Raw genomic sequence first — 25,124 nt, forward strand, 5'->3', positions numbered from 1 at the left:
GCTTTTGGCTCTCATAATCACTTGATTAAAGTAAATTTTTGTTCAGCCCCCCTCCCATAAAAACGATTTATGATTTGGTGTGTGGGCATCCACACAACAGAAGGAGAAGAATGAAACATTGTGACATCAGCATCTCATGAATGTACCTTGAAGGATTAAAGATTACACATGGAACATGCCAAGTCAATGGGCTCCACAAATCGTTGAAGAATGAAACTTATTCATGGTCCTAATAATAATGATATCTTGTAGCTGCCAGAACAGTATCCAGATTAAGAAATTCAGAAGTAAACTGAGGAATCTTTGAAGAAGATAATTGGTCCCAATTCTGTTTTATGTTTGGAACTACCAGGAAGTCTGACACAGTTGATAATTGTTTTGCTGTTGATGTCGGTGTGGCACAGTTGCCTGAATGTTTATATTTAAATGATATGTTAATCATTGCCTGATCTGCTTCGTCCACGAATTTAGATTATTCCCTCTCCTTTCCTTCTGTATCCTTGGTGAGTAAAGAGGATATTCCCTCTCCCTTCCCTTTGCCCATCCCGAGTGAGTAATAATGTTACTTCCGTCCCTTCCTCCTGTGCCCTTAGTAAATAATGAGGAAAACCTGCTTTGAATTGCAATGCAAACAATTCATAGCATGGTGAGAAATATCATTATAAAACTTTGACCGGTTCAGATGGTGTACCAAGACACTTGCATTTCTGACATTTTTATTTTCAGGAATGATTGGGCTGGAAATTATCCATTTGTACTTTTAGGTGTTTTCGAGCCAGAAATGTGACATTTTCGCCTTTAAAACTCTTAATGAGGTTTCATTCGACTTACAATGATTATTTCCTCGTCAGCCTTTTGGATCCTTGACAAAAAGAAAAAAATTAAGCTTGCAGGGAGTTATCTGTATGTTCAGCCATGCATCTCTAAAATAGTCCCCTTGTTGAAGAAACTGTCAACTCAATTAAAATGCTTATCACAGCATTTGGTGAGCGAACTGTTTCGAGTTTGTATTTACTGCACAGCATGAGCATTAAGGATATTTGATTGGGTTCTCAACAAACTTGATGAGTAACTTCCTGTTATCAGACCTGTCTCTAAAAGATCTACATTTCAACCGTAGTAATTTAATGTAACAATTTTCACACTAATTGGTGCATCTGGCTTACTTGTCTAATTTCCACAAAATGTCCTTGTGGCAAATCTAAATCTTAGAAGCTTGAATCATATTTGGTAAGAGGACCTTGTGTTGTGCACCTTGCTGGCAGTCTAATTCCATATGTTTATCACAGAGAGCTGGAATTTCGGGTGCTTTGCGACTGGGTTTTCGCCGCGATTTGACCCTCCGCGGCGAATGCCCGGGCACGATCCTCCGCTCCTTGTTTGCGGCGGCACTTGGAGGCACCGCCGGGGAGAGGTGCGCCGGACGTGTAACGACTCGGATTGCATTACCGTCCGAGTTTCGGCACTCTCCCGATCTGTACGCCGTGCCCCGAACACCGACAGGTAAAACCTAGCGGTGTAGCCCTGCCAGCAGCAGCAAGCTGGAAAACCCAGAAAAAAGGTGAGTTAAAGTTTTTATTTTTTTGCAGTGATATGTTAGGTAAAGGTCTTGGTAATGTTAGTTGAATGATTTTTTGAATTCCCCCCCCCCCCCCCCCCCCCCTAATGCCTCTCTTGCAGCGCTCCCGGCCCCGTTGGTGAGGATCGCGTTTTTGCGCCGCGAATGATTGTGCAATAGCTCCCTTTGCGATGGCGCAGACACCAAGTGCCGAAAGTTAGGCCTTAAATCGGTAACGCATCGAAAATGATAATTTTCATGTATCGCTTGCATTTTCACCCCAAAACCCAAAAATCCAACGCATATAAACTGAAAAAAATCTTGAATTTACCATATTCTTTTGCCACCTTTATTTCAAAACTATGATGTCTAATTCTTGAATTTTTGTTACAACACAGAAAAATGTATCTGAATCCATATTCTCTAAGCCTCTCATAATCATAATTACATCCATCAAATCACCCCTCAGTCTTGTAGAGAGAAAAATCTCAGGGTAGCTAACCTCTTCTGCTAGCTCTGTCCCATCAGTCCTAGAATTTATGTAGTATGCCTCTTTTTCATTGCTTACAATAACCTAATATCCTTTTTAAAATAGGCAGTCCAAAATTACATGTAGTACTCTAGATGTGGCCTCAATGAGGCCAACTGTAATTTTAGTATTACCTCTCTTGACTTTCAAGTTAGACCCCACATTATACATCCCAATGTTCTGTTTGCTCATATGAATATAAAAAATCAATGGTTTTAGAGACCTGTCCACGATCACACCGTCGTCATCCTGCTGCAATACCACATTTAGAACATAATCCACACTATCCGTTCTTCTGTTGCACCTCATAGTTTTAGCCACATGGCAGGTTCGTCAGAAAAGTAAAAGACCATGGGATCCAAGGGAAAGTGGCAAGGATCCAAAAATTGGCTCAGTGGCAGGAAGCAAAGGGCACTGGTCGACGGGTGATTGTGACTGGTAGGTCGTTTCCAGTGGGGTTCAGTACGAGGTAACTTGCTTTTTATGGTATACATTAATGATTTAGACTTCAATATAGGAAATGTGATTAAGAAGTTTGCAGATGATACAAAAATTGGCCGTGCGGTTGATAGTGAGGAAGAAAGCTCTAGATTTGACTAACATATCGATAGGCTGATCAGGTGGGCAGGACAGTGGCAAATGGAATTCAATCTGGAGAAGTGTGGAGTAATGCATTTGGGGAGGGCTAACAAGGAAAGAGAATACACAATAAATGGTAGGAAACTGAAAAGTGCAGAGAGTCCTTGGAGTGCATGTCCACAGATCCCTGAAGGCAGAAGGATGGGTAGATAAGGTGGTTCAGAAGGCATAAGAAATAGGAGCAGGAGTAGGCCATTTGGCCCCTCGAGTCTGCTCCGCCATTAAATAAGATCATGGCTGATCTGATCTTGGGCTCAGCTACACTTCCCTCCCTGCTCCCCATAACCCTTCACTCCCTTATCATTCAAAAATCTGTCTATCTCCATTTGAAATATATTCAACGACCCAGCCTCCACAGCTCTCTGGGGCAGAGAATTTCACAGATTTACGACCCTCAGAGAAGAAATTCGGCCTCATCTCAGTTCTAAATGGGTGGCCCCTTATTCTTAAACTATGCCCCCTAGTTCTAGATTCTCCCACAAGTGGAAACATCCTCTCTGCCTCTACCTTGTCGAGCCCCCTCAATATCTTATATGTTTCAACAAGATCACCTCTCATTCTTCTAAACTCCAATGAGTATAGCCCCCAACCTGCTCAACCTTTCTTCATAAGTCAACCCCTTCATCTCAGGAATCAACCCACTAAACCTTCGCTGAACTGCCTCCAATGCAAGTATATCCCTCCTTAAATGAGACCAAAACTGTATGCAGTACTCTAGGGGTGGTCTCACTAATACCCTGTACAGTTGTAGCAGGACTTCCCTGCTTTTATACTCCATCCCCCTTGCAATAAAGTCCAACATTCCATTTGCCTTCCTGATTAATTACCTGCATACTAACTTTTTGTGTTTCATGCACAAGGACCCCCAGGTCCCTCTGTACTGCAACATTTTGTAATCTCTCTCCATTTAAATAATAATTTGTTTTTTTATTTTTCCCGCCAAAGTGAATAACCTCACACTTTCCGACACTATACTCCATCTGCCAAATGTTTGCCCACTCGCTTAGCCTGCCTATTATCCCTTTGCAGATTCTTTGTGTCCTCTTCACAACTTGCTTTCCCACCCATCTTTGGCAACTGGAAAATTACCCATTTATCCCGACTCTCTGTTTTCTGTTAGTTAGCAAATCTTCTATCCATTCTAATATATTACCCTCAAGCCCCATGAGCTCTTATCTTGTGCAGTAACCTTTTAAGTGACACCTTATCGAATGCCTTCTGGAAATCCAAATACACCACATCCACTGGTTCCCCCTTATCCACCCTGCTCGTTACATCCTCAAAGAACTCCAGCAAATTTGTCAAACATGATTTCCCTTTCATAAAATCATGTTGGCATTGCTTGACTGCATTATGATTTTCCAAATGTCCCGCTACCGCTTCCTTAACAATGGGCTCCAGTATTTTCTCAACGACAGATGTTACGCTAACTGGCCTATAGTTTCTTGCTTTCTGTCTCCCTCCTTTTTTAAATAGGGGCTTTATATTTGCAGTTTTTCATTCCGCTGGGACCGCTCCAGACCCCAGGGAATTTTTGCAGATTGCAACCAATTTGTCCACTATCTCTGCAGCCACTTTTTTTTAGGATGCAGGCCATCGGGTCCAGGGGACTTGTCCACCTTAATTCCATTATTTTACCAAGTACTTTTTCTTTAGTGATGGTGATTGTATTAAGTTCCCCCCTCCCTATAGCCCATTGATTATCTATTATTGGGATGTTTTTAGTGTCTTCTACCCTGAAGACCGACACAAAATATGTGTTCAAAGTCTCTGCCATTTCCCTGTTCCCCATTATTAATTCTCCAGTCTCATCCTCTAGGGGCCCAATGTTTACTTTATATACCTGTAGAAACTCTTCGGATCTGTTTTTATATTTCTTGCTAGTTTACTCTCATAATCCATCTTCTCTCTCATTATTTTTTTAGTCGTCCTTTGCTGGTTTTTAAAAATTTCTCAATCCTCTGGCCTCCCACTAATCTTGGCCACTTGGTATGCTATTGTTTTCAGTTTGATACCATCCTTTACTTCCTTAGCCACAGATGGTTCTCCATTCTCTTAAAGTCTTTCCTTTGCACTGTAATATATTTTTGTTGAGAGTTATGAAATATCTCCTTAAATGTCTGCCATTGCTCATCAACCATCTTACACTTTAATCTATTTTCCCAGTCCACTTTAGCCAACTCTGCCTTCACACCTTTGTAATCACCTTTATTTAAGATCAGGACAGTGGTTTGAGACCCAACTTTCTCGCCCTCCAACTGAATTTGAAATTCAACCATGCTATGATCACTCGTTCCTAGAGGATCCTTTACTATGCAATCATTTATTAATTCTGTCTCATTACACAGTACCAGATCTAAGATAGCCTGCTCCCTGGTTGGTTCCACAATGTACTATTCAAGGAAACCATCCCATGTACACTCTAAGAACTCTTCCTCAAGGCTACCTTGGCCAATTTGATTTGTCCAATCAATATGAAGATTAAAATCGCCCATGATTATTGCCGTATTTTTCTTACAAGCCTGCATTATTTTTTGATTGATACTCTGTGATATGTATTTAATGCCTTGCAACCTGTATTACACTACCACCAGAGGGCCTACCTGTTGGAGTCCCAAGGGATCCCAGCATCCCTTGGGAGCACGGTATATAAGCAGGCCACCCACGAGGTACCACAAGTCTCATTAAAGGAGCTAAGGTCACACTTGCTCATTGTACACAGTACTCAGTTTCATCCTTTATTGTGAGCTTATCACTCTGTCCAACAGTGTAGCTACTGTTAGGGAGCCTATAGACTCGGCCCACGAGTGACCTCTTCCCCTTATTATTTCTTATTTCCACCCAAGCTGATTCTACATCTTGATTTTCTGAGCCAATATCATTTCTCACTACTGCCCTGATCTGATCCTTTATTAACAGAGCTACCCCACCTCCTTTTCCTTTCTGTCTATCCTTCCGAATTGTCAAATATCCCTGAATATTCAGTTCCCAGCATTGGTCACCTTGCAACCACGTCTCTGTAATGGCTATCAGATCATACCCATTCGTGTCTATTTGTGCCGTCAAATCATTTATCTTGTTACGAATGCTGCGTGTATTCAGATAAAGACTTTTAATTTGGTCTTTTTACCATTTTTCTCTGTTTTGACCCCACTTTCTGATACACTCTTATTTAATACATTCTGTCTCTTCTTGTCGCACTCTGGTTATCATTTTCCCCAACACTACCTTGCTCTATTACCTTCTCCTTGCTATTTGACTTTAAATTTCTGCTCACCTGAACCCTCCTCCCCTGACCACCACCCCCCTCCCACTCTCCATTATTTAGTTTAAAGCCCTTTCTACAGCCCTAGTTATTTGATTCGCCAGGACACTAGTCCCAGCATGGCATACTGGATGCATCATTTTATTAGCCAAAGCATATAATCTAAGACCAGGGAGTTTATGCTGGAACTGTATAAAAGACTAGTTAGGCCACAGCTAACTGCATACTGATCACCACATTACAGGAAAGATGTGATTGCACTACAGAGGGTGCAGTGGAGATGTACGAGGATAGAAACATAGGAAATAGGTGCAGGAGTAGGCCATTCGGCCCTTCGAGCCTGCACCACAATTCAATAAGATCATGGCTGATCATTCACCTCAGTACCCCTTTCCTGCTTTCTCTCCATACCCCTTGATCCCTTTAGCCGTAAGGGCCATATATAACTCCCTCTTGAATAAATCCAATGAACTGGCATCAACAACTCTCTGTGGTAGGGAATTCCACAGGTTAACAACTCTCTGAGTGAAGAGATTTCTCCTCATCTCAGTCCTAAATGGCTTACCCCTGATCCTTAGACTATGTCCCCTGGTTCAGCACTTCCCCAACATTGGGAACATTCTTCCTGCATCTAACCTGTCTCTCATCCCCTCTCATCCTACTAAACTCCAGTGAATACAGGCCCAGTCGATCCAGTCTCTCCTCATATGTCAGTCCTGCCATCCCTGGAATCAGTTTGGTGAACCTTCGCTGCGCTCCCTCAATAGCAAGAATGTCCTTCCTCAGATTAGGAGACCAAAACTGAATACAATATTCCAGTTGAGGCCTCACCAAGCTTCTGTACAGCTGCAGTAAGACCTCCCTGCTCCTATGCTCAAATCCCCTAGCTATGAAGGCCAACATACCATTTGCCGCCTTCACCGCCTGCTGTACCTGCATGCCAACTTTCAACGACTGATGTACCATGACACCCAGGTCTCATTGCACCTCCCCATTTTCCTAATCTGCCGCCATTCAGATAATATTCTGCCTTCGTGTTTTTGCCACCAAAGTGAGTATAACCTCACATTTATCCACATTATACTGCATCTGCCATGCATTTGCCCACTCACCTAACCTGTCCAAGTCACCCTGCAGCCTCTTAGCGTCCTCCTCACAGCTCACACCGCCACCCAGCTTAGTGTTATCTGCAAACATTGAGATATTACACTCAATTCCTTCATCTAAATCATTGATGTATGTTGTAAAGAGCTGGGGTCCCTGCACTGAGCCCTGCGGCACCCCACTAGTCACTGCCTGCCATTATGAAAAGGACCCGTTTATCCCATTCTCTGCTTCCTGTCTGCCAACCAGTTCTCTATCCACGTTACCCCCAATACCAGATGCTTTAATTTTGCACACCATTTTCTTGTATGGGACCTTGTCAAAAAAGCCTTTTGAAAGTCCAAATACACCACATCCACTGGTTCTCTCTTGTCCACTCTACTAGTTACATCCTCAAAAAATTCCAGAAGATTTGTCAAGCATGATTACCCTTTCATAAATCCTGCTGACTTGGACCGATCCTGTCACTGCTTTCCAAATGCGCTGCTATTTCATCTTTAATAATTGATTCCCAACATTTTCCCCAATACTGATGTCAGGCTAACCCGTCTATAATTATCTGTTTTCTCTCTCCCTCCTTTTTTAAAAAGTGGTGTTGCATTAGCTACCCTCCAGTCCATAGGAACTGATCCAGAGTCGATAGTGGAACATGATCACCAATGCAGCCACTATTTCTAGGGTCACTTCCTTAAGTACTATCAAGCCCTGGGAATTTATCGGCCTTCAAACCCATCAATTTCCCTAATACAATTTCCCGCCTAATAAGGATTTCCTTCAGTTCCTCCCTCTCGCTAGACCCTCGGTCCCCTAGTATTTCCGGAAGATTATTTGTGTCTTCCTTCGTGAAGACAGATTCAAAGTATTTGTTCAACTGGTCTGCCATTTCTTTGTTCCCTATTATAAATTCATCTGAATCTGACTGCAAGGGACCTATGTTTGTCTTCACTAATCTTTTTCTCTTCACATATCTATAAGAAGCTTTTGCAGTCAGTTTTTATGTTCCCGGCCAGCTTCCTCTCGTACTCTATTTTCCCCCTTCTAATTAAACCCTTTGTCCTCCTCTGCTGAATTCTAAATTTCTCCCAGTCCTTAGATTGGTTGCTTTTTCTGGCCAATTTATATGTCCCGTCCTTGGATTTAACACTATCCTTAATTTCCCTTGTTAGCCACGGTTGAGCCACCTTCCCCGTTTTATTTTTACTCCAGACAGGGATGTACAATTGTTGAAGTTCATCCATGTGATCTTTAAATATTTGCCATTGCCTATCCACCGTCAACCCTTTAAATATCATTTGCCAGTCTATTCTAGCCAATTCACATCTCATACCATTGAAGTTACCTTTCCTTAAGTGCAGGACCCTAGTCTCTGAATTAACTGTGTCACTCTCCAACTTAATAAAGAATTCTACCATCTTATGATCACTCTTCCCCAAGGGGCCTCGCACAACAAGATTGCTAATTAGTCCTTTCTCATTGCACATCACCCAATCTTGGATGGCCAGCCCTCTAGTTGGTTCCTCAACATATTGGTCTAGAAAACCATCCCTAATACATTCCAGGAAATCCTCCTCCACCGTATTGCTACCAGTTTGGTTAGCCCAATCTATAGGTAGATTAAAATCGGCTATGATAACTGCTGTACCTTTATTGCATGCATTTCTTGTTTGATGCTGTCCCCAACCTCACTACTACTGTTTGGTGGTCTGTACACAACTCCCACTAGTGTTTTCCGCAGCTCCACCCATACAAATTCCACATCATCCAAGCTAATGTCCTTCCTTACTATTGCGTTAATTTCCTCTTTAACCAGCAACGCTACCCCACCTCCTTTTCCTTTCTGTCTTTCCTTCCTGAATGTTGAATACCTCTGGATGTTGAGTTCCCAGCCTTGGTCACCCTGAAGCCATGTCTCTGTGGTGCCAATTATATCATATTCATTAATTGTTGCCTGTGCAGTTAATTCGTCCACCTTATTATGAATACTCCTTGCATTGAGACACAGAGCCTTCAGGCTTGTCTTTTTAACAGGATGTTGCCAGGACTGGAGAATTTTAGCTTAGGAACAGAGAAAGCCGAGTGGTTAGTTAATTAAAGTGTATAAAATTATGATGGGCCTAGATAGAGTGGATAAGAAGCACCTATTTCCCTTAGCAGAGATGTCAATAACCAGGGGGCATAGATTTAAAGTAATTGGTCGAAGGATTAGAGGGGAGCTGAGGAGAATTTATTTCACCCAGAGGTTGGAGTGGGTCTAGAACTCACTGCCTCACTGCAGTCAGAGGCGGGAGTTCGTGGCGTTGGTGAGGCCTATAAAAGGCCCAGTGGCAGCGAGAGGCGGCGGCAGTCAGAGGCGGGAGTTCGTGGCGTTGGTGAGGCCTATAAAAGGCCCAGTGGCAGCAAGAGGCGGCGGTCGTCAGAGGCGGGAGTTTGTGGCGTTGGTGAGGCCTATAAAAGGCCCAGCGGCAACGAGAGGCGGGAGTTTGTGGCGTTGGTGAGGCCTATAAAAGGCCCAGCGGCAGCGAGAGGCGGCGGCAGTCAGAGGCGGGAGTTTGTGGCGTTGGTGAGGCCTATAAAAGGCCCAGCGGCAGCGAGAGGCGTACTTGTGCAGCTGCAGCGGGGAGAGAAGGCAAAAAAGAAGTAGAAAGAAATCAAAAGGTGACGTCACAGCCAAGGGGGTAAGTGATTGGCTGGTGATTGGTGAGTAGCTTTTCTTTTTATTTTTTATATCAGTAAGTAACCTGTTAACATTGTTGTTGTCAATTTAAGGATATCTAAGGGTTAAGTCATGGCAGGAGAGCTCGGTCACGTGATATGCTCCTCCTGTACCATGTGGGAACTCAGGGACACTTCCAGTGTCCCTGACGAATACGTGTGCGGAAAGTGTATCCGCCTCCAGCTCCTGACGGACCGCGTTGCGGAATTGGAGCTGAGGGTGGATTCACTCTGGAACACCCACGATGCTGAGAATGACGTGAGTAGCATGTGTAGCGAGTTGGTCTTATCGCAGGTGAAGGGTCCACAGCCAGCTAGGGAATGGAAGACCAGCAGGAAGAGCAGTGCAAGGAAGGTAGTGCAGGGGTCCCCTGCGGTCACCCCCCTGCAAAACAGATACACTGCTTTGAGTACTGTTGAGGGGGATGACTCATCAGGGGAGGGCAGCAGCAGCCAAGTTCATGGCACCGTGGCTGGCTCTGTTGCGTGGGAGAGCGATAGTGATAGGGGATTCAATTGTAACGGGAATAGATGGGCGTTTCTGCGGCCGCAACCGATACTCCAGGATGGTATGTTGCCTCCCTGGTGCAAGGGTCAAGGATGTCTCGGAGCGGGTGCAGGACATTCTAAAAAGGGAGGGAGAACAGCCAGTTGTCGTGGTGCACATTGGTACCAACGACATAGGTAAAAAAAGGGATGAGGTCCTATGAGACGAATTTAAGGAGCTAGGAGCTAAATTAAAAAGTAGGACCTCAAAAGTAGTAATCACGGTATTGCTACCAGTGCCACGTGCTAGTCAGAGTAGGAATCGCAGGATAGCGCAGATGAATACGTGGCTTGAGCAGTGGTGCAGCAGGGAGGGATTCAAATTCCTGGGGCATTGGAACCAGTTCTGGGGGAGGTGGGACCAGTACAAACCGGATGGTCTGCACCTGGGCAGGACCGAAACCAATGTCCGAGGGGGAGTGTTTGCTAGTGCTGTTGGGGAGGAGTTAAACTAATATGACAGGTGGATGGGAACCAATGCAGGGAGACAGAGGGAAACAAAAAGGAGACAAAAGCAAAAGACAGAAAGGAGATGAGTAAAAGTGGAGGGCAGAGAAACCCAAGGCAAAAAACAAAAAAGGCCACTGAATATAAAGGGGCTGCAGGAGGGGTCAAAACTAAAAATCATGGTTTAAAAACTAGGATTAAAACACTCTACCTAAATGCACGCAGCATTCGAAATAAAGTAAATCAGTTCACGGCACAAATCATTACAAATGGGTATGATTTGGTGGCCATTACATAAACGTGGTTGCAGGGTGGCCAAGACTGAGAATTAAACATACAGGGGTATCTGATGATTCGGAAGGATAGACAAGAAGGGAAAGGAGGTCTGTTAATAAAGGATGATATCAGGGCAGTTGTGAGAGACGATATTAGCTCTAATGAACAAAATGTTGAATCATTGTGGGTGGAGATTAGAGATAGTAAGGGGGAAAAGTCACTGGTGGGCGTAGTTTATCGGCCCCCAAATAATAACTTCACGGTGGGGCGGGCAATAATCAAGGGAATAATGGAGGCATGTGAAAAAGGAACGGCAGTAGTCATGGGGGATTTTAACCTACATATCGATTGGTCAACTCAAATCGCATGGGGTAGCCTGGAGGAGGAATTCATGGAATGCATACGGGATTATTTCTTAGAACAGTATGTTACAGAACCTACAAGGGAGCAAGCTATCTTAGATCTGGTCCTGTGTAATGAGACAGGAAAAATAAATGATCTCCTCGTAAAAGATCCTCTCGGAATGAGTGATCACAGTATGGTTGAATTTGTAATACAGATTGAGGGTGAAGAAGTTGTGTCAGAAACGAGCGTACTATGCTTAAACAAAGGGGACTACAGTGGGATGAGGGCAGAGTTGGTTAAAGTAGAATGGAAACACAGACTAAACGGTGGCACAATTGAGGAACAGTGGAGGACTTTTAAGGAGCTCTTTCATAGTGTGCAACAAAAATATATTCCAGTGAAAAAGAAGGGCGGGAAGAGAAGGGATAACCAACCGTGGATAACCAAGGAAATAAAGGAGAGTATCAAATCAAAGACTAATGCGTATAAGGTGGCCCAGGTTAGTGGGAAACTAGAAGATTGGAAAAATTTTAAACAACAGCAAAGAATGACTAAAAAAGCAATAAAGAAAGGAAAGATAGATTTCGAAGGTAAACTTGCACAAAACATAAAAACAGATAGTAAAAGCTTTTACAGATATATAAAATGGAAAAGAGTGACTAAAGTAAATGTTGGTCCCTTAGAAGATGAGAAGGGGGATTTAATAATGGGAAATGTGGAAATGGCTGAGACCTTAAACAATTATTTTGCTTCGGTCTTCACAGTGGAAGACACAAAAACCATGCCAAAAATTGCTGGTCACGGAAATGTGGGAAGGGAGGACCTTGAGACAATCACTATCACTATGGGGGTAGTGCTGGACAGGCTAATGGGACTCAAGGTAGACAAGTCCCCTGGTCCTGATGAAATGCATCCCAGGGTATTAAAAGAAATGGCGGAAGTTATAGCAGATGCATTCGGTATAATCTACCAAAGTTCTCTGGAATTTGGGGAGGTACCAGCGGATTGGAAAGCAGCTAATGTAACGCCTCTGTTTAAAAAAGGGGGCAGACAAAAGGCAGGTAACTATAGGCCGGTTAGTTTAACATCTGTAGTGTGGAAAATGCTTGAAACTATCATTAAGGAAGAAATAGCGGGACATCTAGATAGGAATAGTGCAATCAAGCAGACGCAGCATGGATTCATGAAGGGGATATCATGTTTAACTAATTTACTGGAATTCTTTGAGGATATAACGAGCATGGTGGATAGAGGTGTACCGATGGATGTAGTGTATTTAGATTTCCAAAAGACAGTCGATAAGGTGCCACACAAAAGGTTACTGCAGAAGATAAAGGTTTGCGGAGTCAGAGGAAATGTATTAGCATGGATAGAGAATTGGCAGGCGAACAGAAAGCAGAGAGTCTGGATAAATGGGTCCTTTTCAGGTTGGAAATCGGTGGTTAATGGTGTGCCACAGGGATCGGTGCTGGGACCACAACTGTTTACAATATACATAGATGACCTGGAAGAGGGGACAGAATGTAGTGTAACAAAATTTGCAGATGACACAAAGATTAGTGGGAAAGCGGGTTGTGCAGAGGACACAGGGAGGCTGCAAAGAGATTTGGATAGGTTAAGCGAATGGGCGAAGGTTTGGCAGATGGAATACAATGTCGGAAAGTGTGAAGTCACCCACCTTCGGGAAAAAAAACAGTAAAAGGGAATATTATTTGAATGGGGAGAAATTACAACATGCTGAGATGCAGAGGGACCTGGGGGTCCTTGTGCATGAATCCCAAAAAGCTCGTTTGCAGGTAATCAGGAAGGCGAATGGAATGTTGGCCTTCATTGCAAGAGGGATGGAGTACAAAAGCAGGGAGGTCCTACTGAACTGTATAGGGTATTGATGAGGCCGCACCTGGAGTACTGCGTGCAGTTTTGGTCACCTTACTTAAGGAAGGATATACTGGCTTTGGAGGGGGTACAGAGATGATTCACTAGGCTGATTCCGGAGATGAGGGGGTTACCTTATGATGATAGAGTGAGTAGACTGGGTCTTTACTCGTTGGAGTTCAGAAGGATGAGGGGTGATCTTATAGAAACATTTAAAATCATGAAAGGGATAGACAAGATAGAGGCAGAGAGGTTGTTTCCACTGGTAGGCGAGGCTACAACTAGGGGGCACAGCCTCAAAATACGGGAGAGACAATTTAAAACCGAGTTGAGAAGTAATTTCTTCTCCCAGAGGGTTGTGAATCTGTGGAATTCTCTGCCCAAGGAAGCAGTTGAGGCTAGCTCATTGAATGTATTCAAGTCACAGATAGATAGATTTTTAACCAATAAGGGAATTAAGGGTTACGGGGAGAGGGCGGGTAAGTGGAGCTGAGTCCACGGCCAGATCCGCCATGATCTTATTGAATGGCGGAGCAGGCTCGAGGGGCTAGATGGCCTACTCCTGTTCCTAATTCTTATGTTCTTATGTTCTTATGAAAGGGTGGTAAAGGCAGAAACCCTCATCGCATTAAAAAAGTAGTAGGATATGCATTTGAAATGCCGTAACCTACAGGGCTATGGACCAAGAGCTGGCAAGTTAGGCTGGATAGCTCCTTTTTGGCTGCCACAGACACGATGGGCCGAATGGCCTCCTTCTGTGCCGTAAATATCTATGATTCTATGATTTTGCACTGCTCCGTATTAAGTTGCATCTATCATTTCTGTGCCATCAATTCCATGGACCTGAACAGTGTGCAATAGTCCAATATGTGGGACAGTGTCAAATGTCTCTCTGAAATCCAGGTATACAACATCCATTGACTCACCGCTGTCCATTCAGTACATAATCTCGCAACGGTATTAAGTGGGTTGGCTCAGCAAGACCTGCTCCTCTTAAATCTGTGCTGGCTATGTCTAATTAGCTCCATCCCTCAAGGTGATGCTTTCTACTATCCTTCATCATAGTTTCAAGTAATTTTGCCACATTCAGGATAATGCTTACAGGTCTGTAATTTGACATTTTATCAAAACTCTTTGTTCAAAAAAAAATGTAAGCTCGCTATTTTTCAGTTTTCTTAATATATTTAAATTTTAATTATTTTTTTAATGTAACTTACATATGATGTCTCATTTCCTAAAAAAAACTATTATGTTAATATTTATTGATGGGAGCTTGTGTTTGTGATCACTTTAATTTGTTTACTGCTGGCTGGAAGACTACCGAACATAAGCTTGACCAAACAGTTTAATGTCAGTTTGAGATGAGGGTGGAGAAAGGCCTCTATATAGTTCAACTACTTACCAAGCCTTAATTGCTAAGTCCTTTTAAGTGACAGGGTTCTGCAAAGAAGGCACTGATAATATGACCTGGTCCTGAAAGGGTGGTGAAATTGGATGGAAACCACTTTCTGGAAAACCAGCCTGATGCTTTTGAACTCATCTGTGAATGACAGCTGTAATCACTGGTGAAGAATGCTGTTTTAATATTCCTTTATATTTATTTGGCTTCAAAGCAGGAGTCATGAAAATATTTAAAGTCCAATTTGTTTAACGACATCTTGTCAATTAAAGTTAAGGGGCTAGATATTAGTTTTTGGGGGAAAACGGTAGTTTTACGCCAAAATTGCCGTTTTCACTGCACTACCGTTTTTAGGCCGAATTTTCGACCTTTACGTCTCGGTGAAGACGGCATTGCACGAGGATTCGCGGCGCAAACCGCGAGTTTCGGCAACTTTAGTCTGGGGCTGGTAGTGCTGCAAGGGAGGCCTTGGGAGGAGGGAAAAACACAAAATTGCAAAAAGTATTTAAAAAAACTTTCAGAAAATCCTTATCTACTAAATCACTGAAAAATTATTAAAAAATAAAAACTTTAACTTACCTAATTTGCAGGTCTTCATACTTACCGCTGCTGGCAGGGCTGCACCAACAGGTTTGACCTGTTGGCATTCTGGGCATTGCGTAAGGGTCGGGAGAGTGTCGAACGTGCGATGCAGCCGCAATCTGCGTCGTTGCACATCGGCGCACCTCTCCTTGGCGATACATGGAAGCGCCGCCGCAAACAGGTACCCGAGGATCCCGCCAACCGGGTTTACGCCGCGGAGTGTCAAATCGCGGCGAAAGCCTGGTCGCACAGTCGGCGAAAATCCAGCCCTCAATGCCAAATAGACCTGTTTATCTCATCATAGGCAGTCCCTCGGAATTGAGGAAGACTTGCTTCCACTCCTGAAGTGAGTTCTTTGGTGGCTGAACAGTCCAATACAAGAGCCACAGACTGTCATAGGTGGGACAGATAGTCGTTGAGGGAAGGGGTGGGTGGGACTGGTTTGCCGCACGCTCTTTCCATGATCATGTGTAAGCTTTGCAGGTTTACCTATTAGTTTGCAGCTCCGCTCTGTGTCAAAAATTACATTTGAAGTATCTTGGCCACTCTTCATTGCTTTCCCTTTTCCTCCCCAAAGTTCTCTGTTTCCTGTGTTGTGGTGAAACATAAGAATTAGGAGTAGGCCATGCGGCCCTTTTAGCCAGCTCCGCCATACAATAAGATCATGAATGAACTTTTACAGTAACTCCACTTTCCCGCCCTATCCCCATTTCTCTTGGTGCCCAAAAATCTATCGATCTCAGTCTTGAATATAGTCAGTGAAAAGAACTTGAATTCATATAGTGTTTTTCACATCCTCAGATCATCCCAAAGAACACCACAGCCAATTAAGTACTTTTTTGAAGTGTAGTTGCTGTTGTTATATAGGCAAAAGTGGCAGCCAATTTGCATGCATCAAAGTCTGCGCTTGATTTCTGCATGCTCTCGGCGTTGAGACTCGAGGTGCTCAGCGCCCACTCGGATGCACTTCCTCCACTTAGGGCGGCCTTGGGCCAGGGACTCCCAGATGTCACACTTTATCTTTGAGGGTGTCCTTGTAGCGTTTCCAAAGAACATAAGAACATAAGAATTAGGAACAGGAGTAGGCCATCTAGCCCCTCGAGCCTCCTCCGCCATTCAACAAGATCATGGCTGATCTGGCCGTGGACTCAGCTCCACTTACCCGCCCGCTCCCCGTAACCCTTAATTTCCTTATTGGTTTAAAAATCTATCTATCCGTGACTTGAATACATTCAATGAGCTAGCCTCAATTGCTTCCTTGGGCAGAGAATTCCACAAATTCACAACCCTCTGGGAGAAGAAATTCCTTCTCAACTGGGTTTTAAATTGGCTCCCCCGTATTTTGAGGCTGTGCCCCCTAGTTCTTGTCTCCCCGACCAGTGGAAACAACCTCTCTGCCTCTATCTTGTCTATCCCTTTCATTATTTTAAATGTTTCTATAAGATCACCCCTCACCCTTCTGAACTCCAACGAGTAAAGACCCAGTCTACTCAATCTATCATCATAAGGTAACCCCCTCTTCTCCGGAATCAGCCTAGTGAATCGTCTCTGTACCCCCTTCAAAGCTAGTATATCCTTCCTTAAGTAAGGTGTCCAAAACTGCACGCAGTACTCCAGGTGCGGCCTCACCAATACCCTATACAGTTGCAGCAGGACCTCCCTGGTTTTGTACTCCATCCCTCTCGCAATGAAGGCCAACATTCCATTCGCCTTCCTGATTACTTGCTGCACCTGCAAACTAACTTTTTGGGATTCATGCACAGGGAGGGTCGTTCAACCTGACTGCCTGCCTCTCTTCCGCTCTTACATCCGGTCCAAGGTGTCCTTAGAGATGGAGCACGCGGTGTCCACCGGTACGCTCGCGGCCTTCCGCGAGAGGTGGGCACCGGAGGGACTGGAGTGCATCATCACGCCCGGCAACCAAATTTTAATTTGATTTTACGTTTTAAAGTTTAATTTGTTTTAATTGCCGGTGCTTTTAGTGTCCCCCTCCCCTTTTATAGGGGGCACTTGGAAAAATGTGATTTTAGCGCCCCACAAAAAAACCAAAAAAAAAGAAAAACACAAAAAAAAACACAAAAAAAAGGAGAAGAAAAAAAAGGGCCTTGTAAATGTCTGCTGTGTCATCCAGGGCGGGTGGCACGGTTTAATATTTTTTGTTTTACAGATAAACTCAAAAAGAGTTTCATGCACAGGGACCCCCATGTCCCTCTGCACTGCAGCATGTTGTAATTTCTCCCCATTCAAATAATATTCCCTTTTACTGTTTTTTTTTCCCCCCCCAAGGTAGATGACCTCACACTTTCCGACATTGTATTCCATCTGCCAAACCGTAGCCCATTCGCTTAACCTATCTAAATCTCTTTGCAGCCTCTCTGTGTCCTCTACACAACCCGCTTTCCCACTAATCTTTGTGTCATCTGCAAATTTTGTTACACTACACTCTGTCCCCTCTTCCAGGTCATCTATGTATATTGTAAACAGTTGTGGTCCCAGCACCGATCCCTGTGGCACATCACTAACCACCGATTTCCAACCCGAAAAGGACCTATTTATCCCGACTCTCTGCTTTCTGTTAGCCAGCCAATTCTCGATCCATGCTAATACATTTCCTCTGACTCCGCGTACCTTTATCTTCTGTAGTAACCTTTTGTGTGGCACCTTATCGAATGCCTTTTGGAAATCTAAATACACCACATCCATCGGTACACCTCTATCTACCATGCTCGTTATATCCTCAAAGAATTCCAGTAAATTAGTTAAACATGATTTCCCCTTCATGAATCCATGTTGTGTCTGCTTGATTGCACTATTCCTATCTAGATGCCCCGCTATTTCTTCCTTCATGATAATTTCAAGCATTTTCCCCACTACAGATGTTAAACTAACCGGCCTATAGTTACCTGCCTTTTGTCTGCCCCCTTTTTTAAACAGAGGCGTTACATTAGCTGCTTTCCTTTGGCTCACCTTTGGCTCGTTTGCCGTGAAGGAGCTCCGAGTAGAGCACTTGCTTTGGGAGTCTCGTGTCTGGCATGCGGACTATGTGGCCTGTCCAGCGGAGCTGATTGAGTGTGATCAGTGCTTTAATGCTGGGGATGTTAGCCTGAATGAGGACGCTGATGTTGGTGTGCCTGTCCTTCCAGGGGATTTGTAGGATCCTGCGGAGACATCTTGGTGATATTTCTCCAGCAACTTGAGGTGTCTACTGTACATGGTCCATGTCTCTGAGCCATACAGGAGAGTGGGTATTACTACAGCCCTGTAGACCATGAGCTTGGTGGCAGTTTTGAGGGCCTGGTCTTCAAACACTCTTTTCCTCAGGCGGCCGAAGGCTGCACTGGCGCATTGGAAGTGGTGTTGGATCTTGTCATCGATGCCTGCTCTTGTTGATAGGAGGCTCCCGAGAAATGGGAAGTGGTCCATGGTGTCGAGGGCCGCGCCGTGGATCTTGATGACTGGGGATTCGTGCTGTGCAGTGAGGACAGGCTGGTGGAGGACCTTTGTCTTACGGATGTTTAGCGTAAGGCCCATGCTTTCGCAAGCCTCAGTAAATACGTCAACTATGTCCTGGAGTGCAGCCTCTGTATGTGCACAGACGCAAGCGTCGTCTGTGTACTGTAGCTCGACGACAGAGGTTGGGGTGGTCTTGGATCTGGCCTGGAGACAGCGCAGGTTGAACAGGTTCTCACTGGTTCTGTAGCTTAGTTCCACTCCAGCGGGGAGCTTGTTGACTGTGAGGTGGAGCATGGCGGCGAGAAAGATTGAGAAGAGGATTGGGGCGATGATGCAGCCCTGTTTGACCCCGGTCCGGACGTGGATTGTGTCTGTGATGGATCCGTTGGTAAGGATCACAGCCTGCATGTCGTCGTGGAGCAGGCGGAGGATGGTGACGAACTTTTGGGGGCATCCGAAACGGAGGAGGATGCTCCATAGACCCTCGCGGTTGACAGTGTCAAAGGCCTTTGTAAGGTCGAAGAAGGCCATGTATAAGGGCTGTTCCCTGCATTTTTCCTGTAGCTGCCGCGCTGCAATCTACAGTATACTCAGCATGTCTAAAGTCTTGAGTTCTAGTTTCTTGGAAGTCTGACTGACTACTAAAATCAATATTCTAGGTATCTATTGAACAGTTGCCCATCAACTGTCTGTTCTAATTATATCCAACCGGTGATGTTCTAACCAGTCTATCGTTTCTTGGTTGAGTGCGACTGTACCATGTGGCTTCTGATTTCATCTATTATATCTCAATATTTTCTTCAGGAAATATTGTTCCATCAGATCTTTTGTATAATAGGTTTGTTCAATCATGTCCAGATTTGGAAAAATCCAGCTAGTGATTATTTAGTGGCTGACTGTGTTAAAAGATAACTATTAGCAAAGGTATTTGGCAGAACAAAGCAATTTCCAAAACAAATTATATACAGATTGAAATATTTTGAAGCACAACAAATAATAATCTGGCTTTCAGTGCTACATAGCTCCAAAGATTTCAATAATGTTTGAGGTTTAACACATGATGTCTGACTCATTGCACCTAAAAATTCAACAAGAGATCAAACTATAAAGCAATCATGCACAGAGTGAACAGCGAAAGCCACATCAACTGGCAATGCCATCTCATGCTATGTCGATGTATACTTTCTGTTTTGGCAATAATAGAGGTCTGGTGATAACAAGAAGAAATAAATTGCATTTATGTAGCACCTTTTACCAATGTGCTTCGTGGGTAATTAATTATTTTAACAGCTGTTCACTGCTATTTTTTACGTAAATATAGCAGTCAATTTGCGCACATAATGATCCCACAAACTGCTGTGAGGTAAATGGCCAGTCAAGCTGTGTTGGTTGAGGGATAAATGTTGGCCATGAACCAGGAGAACTCCCCTACTCTGCTTCAAATAGTGCCCCAGCATCTTTTATATTTGCCTGAACAAGCACACACGGTCTCAATTTAACATATCATTGGAAAAATGGCACCTCTTGCAATGCAGCACTCACCCAGTACTGCACTGATAACACATAACAGGCCTCACTCAGAGTCAAGAGAGCTACCACTGAGCCAGGCTAACTCTTATTTCCATGTTGATGCATTGGAGCGGCCAACGTGCTCCCTTTGAAATTACCATCAAAGAGCATGAGAGTTTCCTGACATCAAACACTCCAGCACACTTTCGAAGAAGCATAAGGGAGTTATGTCCCGTGTCTGGTCCAATATTTATCCATCAATAAACATCATTTTTTTCAAATTATCTGGTCATTATCACATTGCTATTTGTGGGAGCTTGCTGTGCACAAATTGACCGCCACATTTCCTACATTACAACAGTGATTGCACTTGAAAAGTACTTCATTGGCTATAAAATGCTTGGGGATGGCCTGAGGTTGTGAAAGGCGCTATATGAATGCAATTTTTTTCATTTATTATTTGACCTTTAAAATACAATTCCCATTTGTCTTACTATTGTTGTTCTCTTAATTTTCTGAAGGTTTTTAAATTTTAACGTTGCACATAATCGACCGCTAGAATATTCAGGATTATCTTAACGATGCTTGGTGAAAAATTGGAAACTGTACCTAGTTATAAGCTGCGAATATGTGTAGAAATGACACAATGGAATGAAAAGATGAGTCTGCAGCATTATCTTTCTTTTGAATTATTACCCAAAAGTATAGCATTTGTTTCTGAAAACAAAATATGGTTCCAGGCCCCTTCTGGGGCAGAGATTGCATCTTAATAAAAGAAACATGTGTTATGAGAATGACACAACAGCTGCGCCACTGGATGGTTGAGTCATGCTGTGTACTATTGACTACAGTTGTAAACCTTGAGGAACTGACTGTTCCAGGGCAAAAGAAAGTGGCTTCTTTTCTGTGCATAGAATCAATAAGGTGTATGGAAAGCCAGTTTGCTACTTCTACTTCCTTTACTTTGTTTACAATAGTTTTCATTTTTTTATACCACACTTCATTGATATCTAAGCAAGTCAACTTCAAAGAACTTTCAGCAAGCACAGCGATATTTCATGGCACCGCGTAGCTATTTGATAGCCACTGTTTACCTGCTGTTTATTGTCGAATTCTGCTGCTGTACATACAGTGATGGTGTTTATCACAATTGCAATCACAATTGGACCATGGGAATGACATCATTTTTCTTTTCTTTCTCCCTTTCTAGGGAAGCAATGTAGTGGAAGACCAGGATTTGTTGGAGATAGGTATCCTTAACTCTTCACATAGACAGCGAATCCTGCAGGCAGTTCGTGGCCTTCCACGGGTAAGTTGAAAAGAGAACATCTACTGTAGTTATATTAAATCCTGTGGAGAAATAATTCACTTAGGAAATATCCAGTGAAGTTGAGTATGGTGCTCTCGTGTTCATTCTACAGCTTCTGTGACGTCTCCCATCTCTCCGATCTCATCCATGTTGAACATGTACCTACAAAACTTTTTTGTTGACTCTAAAATTCAAACAACTGAAATGTTTTCCTGTTTCACTTGGTGGGAAACTTCTTTGTCCACAAATAACCTTCCGGATGTACTAGGGGACCGAGGGTGTAGTGAGAAGGAGGAACTGAAGGATATCCTTATTAGGCGGGAAATTGTGTTAGGGAAATTGACGGGATTGAAGGCCGATAAATCCCCAGGGCCTGATAGTCTACATCCCAGGGTACTTAAGGAAGTGGCCCTAGAAATAGTGGATGCATTGGTGATAATTTTCCAGCAGTCTATCGCCTCTGGATCAGTTCCCATGGACTGGAGGGTTGCTAATGTAACAACACTTTTTAAAAAAGGAGGGAGAGAGAAAACGGGTAATTATAGACCGGTTAGCCTGACATCAGTAGTGGGGAAAATGTTGGAATCAATTAAGGATAAAATAGCAGTGCATTTGGAGAGCAGTGATAGGATTGGTCCAAGTCAGCATGGATTTATGAAAGGGAAATCATGCTTGACAAATCTTGTGGAATTTTTTGAGGATGTAACTAGTAGAGTGGACAAGGGAGAACCAGTGGATGTGGTGTATTTGGACTTTCAAAAGGCTTTTGACAAGGTCCCACACAAGAGATTGGTGTGCAAAATCAAAGCACATGGTATTGGGGGTAATATACTGACGTGGAAAGAGAACTGTCTGGCAGATAGGAAGCAGAGAGTTGGGATAAACGGGTCCTTTTCAGAATGGCAGGCAGTGACTAGTGGGGTGCCGCAGGGCTCGGTGCTGGGACCCCAGCTCTTTACAATATATATTAATGATTTAGATGAAGGAATTGAGTGTAATATCTCCAAGTTTGCAGATGACACTAAACTGGGTGGCAGTGTGAGCTGTGAGGAGGACGCTATGAGGCTGCAGGTGACTTAGACAGGTTCGGCAAATGGGCAAATACATGGCAGATGCAGTATAATGTGGATAAATGTGAGGTTATCCACTTTGGGGGCAAAAACACGAAGGCAGAATATTATCTGAATGGCGGCAGATTAGGAAAAGGGGAGGTGCAGCGGGACCTGGGTGTCATGGTTCATGGTTCATCAGTCATTGAAAGTTGGCATGCAGGTACAGCAGGCAGTAAAGAGGACAAATGGTATGTTGGCCTTCATAGCAAGGGCATTTGCGTATAGGAGCAGGGAAGTCTTACTGCAGTTGTACAGGGCCTTGGTAAGACCCCACCTGGAATATTGTGTTCAGTTTTGGTCTCCTAACCTGAGGAAGGACATTCTTGCTATTGAGGGAGTGCAGCGAAGGTTCACCAGACTGATTCCAGGGATGGCAGGACTGACATATGAGGAGAGACTGGAGCAACTGGACCTTTATACACTGGAGTTTAGAAGGATGAGAGGGGATCTCATAAAACATATAAAATTCTGACGGGACTGGACAAGTTAGATGCGGGAAGAATGTTCCTGATGTTGGGGAAGTCCAGAACCAGGGGACACAGTCTTAGGATAAGGGGCAGGCCATTTAGGACTGAGATGAGAAGAAACTTCTTCACCCAGAGAGTTGTTAACCTGTGGAATTCCCTGCCGCAGAGAGTTGTTGATGCCAGTTCATTGGATATATTCAAGAGGGAGTTAGATATGGCCCTTACGGCTAAAGGGATCAAGGGGTATGGAGAGAAAGCAGGAAAGGGGTACTGAAGGAATGATCAGCCATGATCTTATTGAATGGTGGTGCAGGCTCGAAGGGCCGAATGGCCTACTCCTGCATCTATTTTCTATGTTTCTATTATACCAACTCCATAACAAGCACATTGAGAAATTAACCAAGCTATGTTATCATTGACCTTTTTGGTGGAAATGGAACAACAAGTTACAAAACACTTGTAAGGATTAAAGCAAGTCCTGCTGACATTACTAGTTTATTGTGTCTTTTTAGTTTGGTTTCAGTAAAGGAACAATTGATAACAGATCTTTACTCTAATGTTCTGTTTTAAAAATGCATGTACCTGTACTACATCTGAATATTGGAACTGTGTACGAGTTGAACCAATCCATTTACCAAATATTAGGTTCAATTTGAGATACCAATCTGTATCTAAATGCACTTGTGCTATATAATTAGAAGACACTAATCATTTAATATCCTCTGTCAATGGGTATATATTTCTAATTTGATAATGGGATATTATTTCATTATCTTAAGCCAGTTCCTCGCAGCAGTATTTGGAGGCACTGTAAGAGTTTGCTCTATATATCATCAGCAATCTGGAAAGATGTGTATGAATCCAGTGATGAGTTTGTTTGTATTAAGGTTGATAAGTTTATATAAAGTAGTCTGAAACCAAAATAATTGCAATTGCAGTCATGACCAAATTGGATCAAATATGTTGACTCAAGGAACTTGAGACAAGCTGTAACTTGTTGACTAATGGTAAAATTTGTTAAATGATGACAAGTAAATGAGCTATCAAAAATAAATTTAGAGTTGGCTCTCCTTTTAGTGTCTCACTAATGTCTATTCTGTTTCATTAATGTGACATTTCCACACCTCTCATCAGTTATTCTCATAACAGGAAACTGCCAACCTTTTTCGTTATTTTTAATTGTACTGTCAACTCTTACTTATGAGATACTGGATTGAACCTATTTAAATATTGAACTTGTCACATCTATGATGCAAACAGTCAATTTTTACATTTTTATCATTTGATTGGATGAAAAATAAAGTCTTTTGTCAGCCGATCAGAAACATTTTCTCCGATTGTTGGATGGTGAGAGTATATAGGGAGAGTGTATGGTTTTAAAGTTAATTTTTAGAGAAAACGTTTAGAATAGAGAGAATAGGTAGAACAAGTACAGTAAGAGTAAAGCTAAATTTATAAAAATAGGGGAGAGAAAATGGGGAAAAAGAGAAAAAGGCAAAATTTGTAGGCAATTGAATAAGAAGCAGCAGTGTTTAATTATTTGAAATATATTTTAAGTGCTTATTTTAGAATGTAGAGTTGATAATGCAGTATTAAACTACTCTTGAGTATATTTATTACTTTAATGTTAGTATTTGTGTCACTGCCATGGTTTGTAATGTAAAAAGTTTAAAATTTAGTGGCCCAGCTAGACCATCATTTCCCAGAATCTTCTGGTAATCTGAAGGTTAATAGTGTCTCATAAAATAAATTCAACACGGGCAATTAGTTTACTTGCAACAGTAGTAGCATTTGTACAAAAGACTAGTAATTAGCAGATGACTCTTGAGCTGTAAGATTTAGATGAGATGTATTTCTGATAAAACAGCGCTGACATTTAATTTTGAATATAACCTGAATTTATCAGCTGATATTCTTCAAGTACATCTGTGAGGAAAGATACCCCAAAACAAGTTTAAGCCACTTGCAAGTCCAAACTGGCAAAATATTTTCTTCTC

At 43.0% G+C, this 25,124-nt stretch overlaps 1 protein-coding gene across 12 annotated transcripts in view; it reads left to right on the top strand.

Annotated features, from left to right (window-relative positions):
• Positions 1-25,124, top strand: part of anks1b (ankyrin repeat and sterile alpha motif domain containing 1B) — a 965,528-nt gene that overhangs the window by 856,512 nt on the left and 83,892 nt on the right. For all 12 annotated transcript variants that reach the window (XM_070897439.1, XM_070897440.1, XM_070897444.1 and 9 more), the window contains one exon: positions 21,450-21,548. In XM_070897439.1, coding sequence (XP_070753540.1) covers positions 21,450-21,548 — 99 coding nt within the window. The remainder of the gene's footprint in view (positions 1-21,449; positions 21,549-25,124) is intronic.

This window comes from Pristiophorus japonicus, chromosome 13, assembly GCF_044704955.1.
Source record: "Pristiophorus japonicus isolate sPriJap1 chromosome 13, sPriJap1.hap1, whole genome shotgun sequence".
NCBI lineage: Eukaryota > Metazoa > Chordata > Chondrichthyes > Pristiophoridae > Pristiophorus > Pristiophorus japonicus.